The following is a 10,933-nucleotide window of genomic DNA, read 5'->3' on the forward strand; positions in this document are numbered from 1 at the left end:
ATAGTTAACACAATGTGATAAATTTAACAAAAAAAATATTATAATTTTAGTAATTCAAATTTCAAAAAAATAAATCTTTATATTAATATTCAAAATAAAGTTCTTAATAACAACACAAAGTCATTAATATAAAAATGAACTAGACAAAGTTAATAATAATAATAATAATAATAATAATAATAATAATAATAATAATAAATACAATGTTTAAAAACTAAAATAAATCACCAAAAACTAAGTCAACTAGATCATCAAACTTTTGATTACCAAACAAAACTCATTTCCAATCTTATGTGCATTTAACCCCACATCGTTTAATTAATTTAAAACCAAAAAGAAAAGCAAGATGATGACATATGATTGATACATTGTAACTTTTTTTTTAACCTTTCTGAAAATTTCTTTGCATCCATCAGAAAAAACCACTTTGATTTGAGAAAAGGGAAATAAAAAGGACACAAGAATTCATGGTGTCTAATGAAGACGCCATGGACAAATTAAAAAAGGATGCAAAGAAAATGACTCAAAACCTGTCCTCACTCCCCTTATGGCACTGCCCAACGCCCCAACCTCACACCAAAATCAGACAAATAAGTTTTTTATTTAAACTTCTTAATTAGACTTTTTGTTTGCGTTTCTAATATCGCCTTTAATATTCTTTGGTTTCACTCTCAACATTAACACACACACAAAACTAAGTACAGATAATTAGACAAAACCCAAAATAGAAAAGAAAAGTTTTGATTTGATCAACCATTTATTTCTTTTCTCTCTTTACTCCACTACCCACAAGCGATGTCCCTACCCAAGTATAAAAAAAACACAAGAACAAAATAATTTATTGTTTACGGAACCATTTTTTTAGTAGGTAGGTATATGTTTAACAATTTTACGAAACTTATTTGTATGACGAAGAATATGTTTCATTTATACGTTATAATTCAATTTTATTTACAAGATCTTCAAAACACATTTGTTGTGTACGTCTATGGATGAATCAATATTCTCGGTATAAGATTCAATGTTTGTAAGAAGAGTCTCATGATGATGCTGACTGAGAGACTTATCATGTAGTTGAGACTAAACAAATGTTCCCGGATTTCGTTAAAATTATTATTCGATATTTAAAAAAAATATATTTTATCTTCTTAATCTTATATATTTGTCCACTTTGATTTTACTTTCTTTAATTCTTTATTTTTATATTTAAAAAGTTGTTTGATTGAGACTCAAATAATTTTAGTTGTCTTCGCTGACTTAAGATCTTAGATCCATAATAAATTTGGATGATTTACCGAAACATTGACTATCTTTATTTTGTATCTTAAAAATACATCGATTTATAAGTAATTTTCATGTTCTAACATCTATAACAATATATAAAGAAATTCTCTCTTTTGTATCTACATCTCATAATGTTAATTCTATCATTTATAATATAATTATTTATTAAATTTTTAAAAATTAACGGTTATTTTTACCTTTTATCTATAAAACTGTTTTTCTTTTTTTCTTTTTTTTTATTCATCAAAAATTAATTTCTCTATTAATTTCATTTTATTTTTAATAAATATAAATTTATTTTATATATTAACTTAATAACATTAAATTATTATCATATACTAACATACTATTATTCATAAAAACTTTTTCGATATATTAAAATTAATTTATTTTAAAAACATAATAGAAAAACTAGAAAAAAAAAACTAGCAAAGTAAGATATGTCATAATAGCTTTAAAAAACAGTCTCATAAAATTGACGTGCAAAATAGATATCGTACTCATTATAATTTAAATTTATCATTTGATGTGAGAATTCTCAAGTAATAAATACAAATTTGATTTCATTTTTCTCAATTTTTTATTACTACATGACAGAAATTTAGGGACCTTTTGGATTGTTTTAAAACATTTTTTTTATATAATTTTTAAAAAAAGTATAAGCACTGATCTATATACCAATATTTGTGAGAGAAGGCAGGAAGCACAACCACAATTATTTTTGCGACAGGCCATCGAATTTTGGGCTCAAACAAACCTTAAATTTATGGTAACAATAAACTATCAACGGTGGACACGTAACATGCAAATACACATTAACACAAATTCTTTGACACAAATGATTAATTAACGCATTAAATTTTGTGTCGCTGTGTACAAAATAGACCGTTGTTCTTCATGACATTGCGTTTACGCTGTTGCTGCTTCCCTCCCCAACCTCACTGAACCAGAACGTTACAAAAAGCACACGCGCCAGAATCACGTTTTAAGAACCAAAAAGAGTTCAAAGAGAGAAGAGAAACAACAAAGTACAAAAACACCGAACAGAACACAACCGAACCGAACCTTGCTTTCTCTCTCTCTCTATATATGTGATTTTTCTTCTCCCACAACCTCCTCTCACCACCTACGTCGTCGTTTTGGGGTCTTCTTTCAATTGGAGAACAACCAAGGTTCCTGCCACTGTTCCTATGGTTTACTTCTTCATAACTGATCGCGTCTTTTTGAATTCCGTTTGGAGTAACATTTTGTTCAAGTTATTATTAGTATTGTTATTTATTACTTCCTTGTTTTGAAGTTATTGCAGTTTTATGATCCTGTTCCTCGGAACTGAACTCTATTGTTGTGAGTTGAGGGTCTGTTTGGTGTCTTCAAAATATCATATCTTTTTTATATTGAAAATCCTATTTTTCTAAAAAGATGAAGTTGTATAAAAGGGATATCAGATTTGCTTCACATTCATGCTTAATTAGTCTTTTTTGTTTTCTAGGTTTGTTGATCGTCAGGAAGAGCTCACTCTTTGTAGTGGTCAGGTACCTGCTGCAATTGTGGTAATTGAACAAAGCAATCTTCATTAGCTTTTTCATTTTTTTTCTCTTTTTTTTTTTTTGCTGGTTTTACATGCTAAGACACCTGAAACCAGTTGTGTTTGTTCACACACTTGGTTTGACACTTTTCAGAAATAAATTTCGAGTACAAGTTCCGAAGATTGTTGTGGAAATAAGTGCTTTGAAAACCAACAAGCAGAACAGTTTGAAAATATTTTGTCGTTCTCTTCTTTAAATGCTCTGTTAAAGTGTTTCTGGGACATATTTATAGAAAACAAATTGTAACAGATCCAACTGTTTTAAAAGTAGTAAAGAAAGGTGTGTGTGTGTGTAAAAAGAGAGTTTAACTTGTTTCGTTGGAACCTGTGCCACTTCTGATGATATGTCTTCGAATGCAGACAAAGTCATTGGTTTTCAAACTTTGTGATACAGTGAGTATGTCTTCTGCAACCAAGGGTGATAGGAAGACTGCAATTGATGTGGCGTCATGGATGTTCAATATAGTCACATCTGTGGGGATAATCCTTGTGAATAAAGCCCTCATGGCTACATATGGTTTCAGCTTTGGTATAACGTTTCTGTACTTTTCTCTAGCCCCAGATAATTGCTCTCCCTCTTTCATTCTAATTTCTCTCTGTAGTTCATTGCTTTTGAGTTACAATGCATTCATTGAGCCTGTCTTTTAATGCTCATGTGCAGTAGATCTGAGAGAATAATGGTGTTAGTTGAATTAGGTTCAAGCTTTGCATCAGTGGTGTTGTTTATAGACAACAATACTACTTATGATAAGAAGAGAGGTGACATAATATATATGTATAAACCCTAGAGTTACAATAACCAAGTGCTGAGAATAACACTCGGTGAATGATTTAAAATTTCTTTTATAACCATTTGATCAAAGAAGGATGTAATTCATGGTTTCTTCTTATGCCAGGTAATATATTACCTTTGAAGTTCCCTACTACCCGTGAGTTTTGACATTGTATATGGTATACTATTATGCAGCAACAACGTTAACTGGTTTGCATTTTGCCACAACTACCTTGCTGACACTCTTTCTTAAGTGGCTGGGATATATCCAAACCTCTCATCTTCCCTTACCCGATCTTATCAAATTTGTCTTATTTGCAAATTTCTCTATCGTCGGAATGAATGTTAGTTTAATGTGGAACTCGGTCGGTTTCTATCAGGTAACATCTGGAATTTACTTTAAGTATCACAATTGAACACTGCCAGTGAAACATATTGGTATTTATAGTATTTCTTTCCTATGAAATGAAAATTTCAGATTGCTAAGCTGAGTATGATTCCGGTGTCTTGTTTCTTGGAAGTTATCTTGGACAACGTACGATATTCAAGGGACACAAAACTTAGCATTTCTCTAGTTCTCTTTGGTGTAGCTGTATGTACTGTCACTGATGTCAGCGTCAATGCCAAGGGTTTCATAGCTGCTGCAGTTGCAGTTTGGAGCACCTCACTGCAGCAGTATGTAAGTAACATAGTACTAACACTATATCAACCCTGAATCTTAATTGAGGCATTGCAGTATATCAAAATAAAATAGGTACATCGAGGGAGTATTTTTATTATAAATGTTATAGATAAAAATTTATTAAACTTAGCTTATTGTATATCTAAAACTGACAAAATAGGAAGTCTGCAGAAAATTTTCTTTGTAAAGTTGGGTTCTGATCATGGGTTTGATGCATATTTTGGCAGAATTATGTAACTTATATCAGATCATTCCAATTATAACTCTTACTGCTTTATTGGGCATTCATGATCTATAATTTTTTTAGCTGATATTGCACTTCTGTTTTTTGCAGTATGTGCATTTTCTTCAGCGGAAGTATTCTCTTGGATCGTTTAACTTGTTAGGTCACACTGCACCAGTCCAAGCCGCAAGTTTACTGCTAGTAGGTCCTTTTGTGGACTTTTGGTTGACAAACAAACGAGTTGATGCCTACAACTATGGTTTGACATCCACTGTAAGCTTCTCTTTCCATATGCTACCTAATTACATGTTTTATTGATTCTTGACACATACCTAGTGTTAATCATTATGTTGTGGATCTTATCTCTCTGTTGTTACATGAATGTTTTTTATTCTCTATAGCAATGTTTAGTTCAACCATAATTTTCCAGCACCATAAAAATCTTGTGCACATATCAATTCCAGCTCTCTTCTAGAATGTTTAAGCTGAAAGACATGCTATAGAAACAAGTTGAAAAATCAGGATCCTGCAAACAATACACCACCATACAGTGCCTAAAAAAGACACTGACATGATTGATGTTTTCAATGAAAAACTATGTTGTTTGTTTCTAATTTGTTCCAGATAAACTAGTTCAAAACGTTATTTCATTAAAATTGTTTCAACAAGGAACATAGTTGTTGTTTGTTTGCAATTATGTTGAAACAGAAGTAGTACTAAACTAATCTACATCTACTCCATGTCTGTGCAGTTGTTGATCATTATCTCTTGCACCATCGCAGTAGGAACAAACCTGAGCCAGTTCATCTGCATTGGCAGATTCACAGCCGTATCCTTCCAAGTGCTTGGCCACATGAAGACAATTCTGGTACTTGCCTTAGGATTTGTTTTCTTTGGAAAAGAAGGTCTGAATTTACAAGTGATTCTGGGCATGGCCATTGCAATAGCGGGAATGATATGGTATGGCAATGCATCTTCTAAGCCAGAAGGGAAAGAGCGTGTCAGTTTACCTGTTAATTCTACCCCCAAGACACAAGACTATAATGTACTATCAGTATCTTCTGAAACGGATCATTAAACTTAGACACAAGTTTATGTAAATAAAGTGGTGTTACCATTGCATGGTAAAACCAGGTTCCTTTCTGGGTCAGATGATTCATGTTATTGTTTAAAAACTAGTACCAAATTATTTCCCATTTAGTTATAGATTCAGAGTCTATGCTTGCTCTGTGTTAGGATGTTGGGGGAGGACACACAAGAAAAAAAATTGAAGTTTTTTTCGCACCCTGTCTGTGTGTCATGCTCAATGAAAAAAAAGAAGACTTTTTGAAGTGAAAAAAGTGATTTTTTTTTCCTTCAAAAAGTTAGAAAAGTATGTATTTTTTTATATTTGTTTATTTTTAAAAAACATATTATTTATATATTATTTTTAACCTTTTCACAAAAACTAATTCCTACAGAGATGGTACTGATCTATCTTTTCTCAACCAAAATAAAAATTTTGCTATCTTATATTAAATAACTTATTATGATAACAATGAAAATATTTAGTAAAAATAACTTGCAACTCTTTATTTCTAAATTTTTTATTTAATTATTTATTGTTTTCCAAAAACTAGGACATTTTTTTTTAATTCCTTAAATGAAAAAAGTACTCATTAGTATGTCAAATTTATTAAAATGTAAATCTAGTATTTCAACACGACATTTAAAAAACATAGTTTTACAAAATTCATTTTAAAAAACTGGTTACACACCTAAACTACCTTCCCAATTTTAGAACATTTTTTTATGATCAAACTAGGTGAAAGAAAATGTTAAAAGATTAATACAAAGTAAAAGTTAGATAACTAAAATATTAATTTTCTAAAAAATTAAATTTAGAAAAAGGTTGGATTTTAACTATTTTTTAGAATATATTTTGAGGATAGTATGTTCATCTAAAATATTTACTTCTGAATAAAAAAAATCAATTTATTAATTGGAAGTACATTTATTTGTAGCATAAATTTTAATATTTAAATTATAGACACCGAAGACTTAAAAAATAGTTTAAATTATCAATGTTTTAAAAGATGATACTTCATTATTTTATTATTAAAAATTATATTATAAATAAAGAATTTTATGTATTGAGTTTCCTGTTTCATTTTACAAATAGAAGTAACTAAATAATTTCATTTCATTTTCTACTCAACATAAAAAAAAATAATTCGAAATGAATTAATTATACAAATAAAAATATTAATCTTTTAATTAGTTATTAGAAAGATGTAGAAGAATTGAAAGCTGTATCAATAAAATTTGAATTTAACTATTAGGGTTTCCCAAAAGAAGCGAAATTAGGTTTATGAATCTAATATGGAAACCCAAATGCATCTTCACTCTTCTTCATCTCTAGTCCTCACTCACGCGCGTCATCTTCTCAGTCGCTATCACGTGAGTTTCCTTGTTTCAAATCCTCTCCATGCGGTGTTGCCATGGTTATTCTTAGTTTTTTCTGTAATTGCAGTTTAAAATTTTAGTAGGTTTCATTGCTATTTATCTAACTCTGGTTGGTTTTGCTCCTCGACTTTTATTTCTTCGTTACTTGTCACCGAATTAGTGAATTGGACTCTTTTCACCAGTGATGCTTGTCGAGGGTAGCATATTTTTTCTTGTTCATTCGATATGCAGAAACGTGATTATTCTCTTTATTAAAAAATGGATTGAAATTGGAAAAATGTTATTCAAAACTGAAATTTACCCAGCAAAATATTTATTTATTAATTTTTGTGTTAATCTCGATTGTTTAATGTATACGACAAAGGAAAAAATTCCACACAAAAAAATTTTATGGGAAAAACACTGTTTTTCTCGATTTAACTTTTTGTTTTCTGTTTATATTAGAGTATTTTTATTTTATTTTATTTTATTTTGTGGCATGGAAATGAAGGCTTTGTCAAGCACACTTAATATTTTATTTTATTCCATGAAATTTGTATGTAGTGTGGATTGGGAGAATTTTCGTTAATCCTATCTTTCTACATTGGCAGGCTGGAAAGGAATATGGGTGATCGGCAAGTAATTGAGCAACAGCACATAGGTGATCCCCAACTGCCATCTTCTCCTCCCTCAAAGGATGATATGGTTTCGTGTGTTATGGCTTTGGAAGCTGCTTTGCTTCCCTGTTTGCCAGCCAGAGAACTTCAAGCAATAGACCGTTCTCCCCATCCTTCACATCAAAGTGAGTAGCTGCAAGTCTTTCAAATTTTCTTGCTGTGGTTTAAAAAACTGGCACTGAGATGGATAACTATGCATCAACCATCAGCACCAAAAGGCCTTTGAAACTTTATTTAATTACCTACATTCTGATTTCTATCTCAATTAAAGTTATTAGGGATTGCAGTTAGTAATTTTTGTACATAAATATACAATGCTTAAACTAGCAATGAAATGGCTTAGGAGATCTAGGAAATATATGTCTACTGCTTCATCTTTATGATGTCAGGAGTTGAAACAAGGGAAAAAGTATGTTCTTTTTGGAATATGTATGTAAGAGAAAGATGTATTGAACCTGCAGAAGTGAATAAATTTTAGATTGTACCATATCCTTTCTATACTGGAAGACTGTACTTTGTTCTTTGGATTGACGTGGTGGTAAGTAGACATGATTGCTTGGTTGAATATTACCAGTAATCTCTAATAGATGCTAGAAGTTATGGAAGGTCAATATATTCTTTTCCCTCCTTTTCAATTGGATTTATTGTGTCAGTTTTTCTTTTCAAAATTATGTACTTTTTATATTAAAAGGAAAAATATAAATGTTGTCCGTTGTATATTTATTCTTTTATCAGAAATTTTCGAGTCATTTTACTGTGAAGCATTTGTTGAGTTTCAGTTACATGGAATCTTAAAGCACCATGTATCTTATACGATGATACATATACCCTCAAATTGAGAGGAAGCATAATTTCTATTTCTGTCTAGTCTTGGCATGATATTAACTCTAAGCATATTATATGATGAGAGGATGAATATTTTGTCAAATTGTGCTATTAGGTTAACCTGTCAAACTAATTTGCCCGACATTTAAATCTCAATGAACATCCTCTTAATAATTCTCCATCCGCAATTTAGTTGTTGATAGATTGTTCAATGTTCAAGTATGCACGCATTGATCATCTAGGGCAGGGAGTAAAGAAGGGTGGTAAAAAGGTTCACATGGATGATTTTGCAGCTAACTAAATTTTTAAAGAACCATGTTTTCATCAAAACCATGAATATGTGCAATCTAATTATATAACCCGTTAGAAATGATTGTCAATGCCATAAACTGATGTCTGTTCTTTGTGTGTTTTTTATGCATGTCATATTTCTTAATTCCATATAGGGCATAGGCTATAAGGTCTGCATTATTTAGACCTTTAGCCTTAAGCAAGGTTCGTATGGATTATGACACTCTTCTGGTCTGAATTTAAAGTCAGAACTTTTTCATGTGTAACATGTATCACACACACTATCATATCACTGCAAGCATAGTGCTAAACATAGCTATTGAAGTAAGTGGAAAATGGTCATGTAACCGTGACATGCATAAGGTTTAACAGCAGTTGCAAGGCTAATTAGGTTCACTTATGCCCTTGGACTTACAGTGAGAGGAGAAATCTTGCCTTTGTTGGAAACTATATTTGCAAAATGACTTTCTTTTGCAACGCTTAGTAAGTTTAACCAATTATCCAACTGAACTTTCCTGGTTTTGAAATTTTTTTTTCAGTTGATGTGGATAGGTATGCAAGAGATTTTATGGAGGCTGCCAAGAAACTTCAGCTTTATTTTATTAGCCTGCAACGTGAGGATAAGCCAACAAAAGTTGAAATGCTTAGAAAGGTATGGCGTACACTATAAAATGATTTTCTATCAGTCATGGATACTGTAATTCTGTATGTCTTATCTTCTACGCAGGAGATTGCTCTGATGGAAGAGGAACTTAACATAAAAGACGAGCTGATAAAGAAACAAGAAAATTTAATTCAGGAATGGAAAAAAGAGTTGAAAGATCAGTTAGACAAACACAAGACTGAGTTGGACAGGGTTTAGTGTATGCTTAATCCTGGTGCTTCTCTGCTCTTTAAATGTTTAAAAATTCGGTGCTACATTTGTGGCTTATTTTCCCTCTCCCCTCTTTAGAATATTGTTCAAGTTAGCATCCCATAGCATGAAATTCCAAACATACTTAAATGGCTGAGAAGAGCTGTGCATCGGATTGAATTAATTTAAAGAATATGATAATTCAAACTTATGTAACTTAAATATGGCTAGTTGATTTATTTTATTTTAAAATTAAATTAATTAAATCATAATTGAATCATATATTACCAAATTATGACTTTCAACTTGGTTACTTTCCATTACTTTTGTTATATTTTACTGTAAATTCAAATTAAACAAATCATCTCAGTTATCAGATTGTCATTTTCGCATTGAATCAACTTGGCCACCACTTTTATTTGGATTTTTCATTTTCAGAGAAAAATAAGCTGTAAAGTTTGTAGTTGTAGAAAAATGTATATATTAGTTTAAAAATAATATCAATGCCTGCAATCGAAGTAATTAGTGTCCAAAATACTGAAGAATAGTGACTTTTTTAAGTTTGCATTAACAGCTTTTATATATAAAAGAGATAATATATGAGAATAAAAGAAAAGAAAGTGTAACAATTTATTCATAAAGATAAATATCAGTATGCCATCTGGATTTTTTTTTACCTGAACAGTGTTATGTCAGAAAAAAAAAACTCTGATACGATGATCTGAAATAAATCAAAATTTGTTTTAATTAAAATGGTTGGATTGTGGATTAATTGAAAAAGGTTTCGAAAATTAAATTAAACATGGTTGGGGATTAATTTGTGATGGATTGTGTGCTGTATGAATTCTATTTCACTAGAAATATAAACCTACAATATTTTTATTTTTATATTTTTGTGTTAACGAGGATTAAAAAGTTCAAAACCTAGTAATTTTTCATTTTTATTTCCTTCACATGGAGAAATGGAGTTGGTTCAATATAAGAGAATAAAAAATAATGATATTTTGATAATTTTTTTTAACTTATTAATTCAATCATCACTTAATTATTTATTTTAATTTTTTTAATAATATAATTGGATGATGTAAAAATATTTGGATTTAATGATAAATTAAAACTGAATAAAAAAATGATTTAAAATATCATTATCCGATAATAAAACTTAAACATTATTCTAGTGTTAAAGATAATTTCTTTTTATTTACCAGTTAAAAATTTATGCAAGGAAAACTTATTTTGAGAAATTCAAAATTTTCCATTTTTAACAAATCATCCTTGTGAGCTTTAATTTCTCCTTTATAAATTATAATGGAGGTC

The 10,933-nt window shown here is 30.2% G+C and overlaps 2 protein-coding genes across 12 annotated transcripts; both read left to right on the forward strand.

Annotated features, from left to right (window-relative positions):
* Positions 1–2,164: 2,164 nt before the first annotated feature.
* LOC114176010 (UDP-rhamnose/UDP-galactose transporter 4-like) lies at positions 2,165–5,863 on the forward strand. Of its 11 annotated transcripts, none has more exons than XM_028060895.1 (7): positions 2,165–2,456; positions 2,774–2,834; positions 3,230–3,398; positions 3,766–4,021; positions 4,120–4,320; positions 4,658–4,819; positions 5,298–5,863. In XM_028060895.1, exons 4-7 carry the CDS (start codon positions 3,818–3,820, stop codon positions 5,622–5,624), a joined length of 894 nt encoding a protein of 297 aa, XP_027916696.1. In that variant the 5' UTR covers positions 2,165–2,456; positions 2,774–2,834; positions 3,230–3,398; positions 3,766–3,817; the 3' UTR covers positions 5,625–5,863. The 11 variants fall into 11 exon arrangements, with proteins under 11 accessions (XP_027916696.1, XP_027916688.1, XP_027916691.1 ...); XM_028060887.1 differs by having other exon boundaries at positions 3,837–4,021; XM_028060890.1 differs by having other exon boundaries at positions 3,264–3,398; positions 3,837–4,021.
* Positions 5,864–6,857: 994 nt separating this feature from the next.
* Positions 6,858–9,838, forward strand: LOC114176830 (mediator of RNA polymerase II transcription subunit 28). Its single transcript, XM_028062009.1, has 4 exons — positions 6,858–6,985; positions 7,582–7,772; positions 9,303–9,415; positions 9,491–9,838. The coding sequence occupies exons 2-4, from the start codon at positions 7,595–7,597 to the stop codon at positions 9,623–9,625; spliced, it is 426 nt and encodes a 141-aa protein (XP_027917810.1). The 5' UTR covers positions 6,858–6,985; positions 7,582–7,594; the 3' UTR covers positions 9,626–9,838.
* The last annotated feature ends 1,095 nt before the right edge of the window (positions 9,839–10,933 follow it).

This window comes from Vigna unguiculata, chromosome 3 (assembly GCF_004118075.2).
Source record: "Vigna unguiculata cultivar IT97K-499-35 chromosome 3, ASM411807v1, whole genome shotgun sequence".
Taxonomy (NCBI): domain Eukaryota; kingdom Viridiplantae; phylum Streptophyta; class Magnoliopsida; order Fabales; family Fabaceae; genus Vigna; species Vigna unguiculata.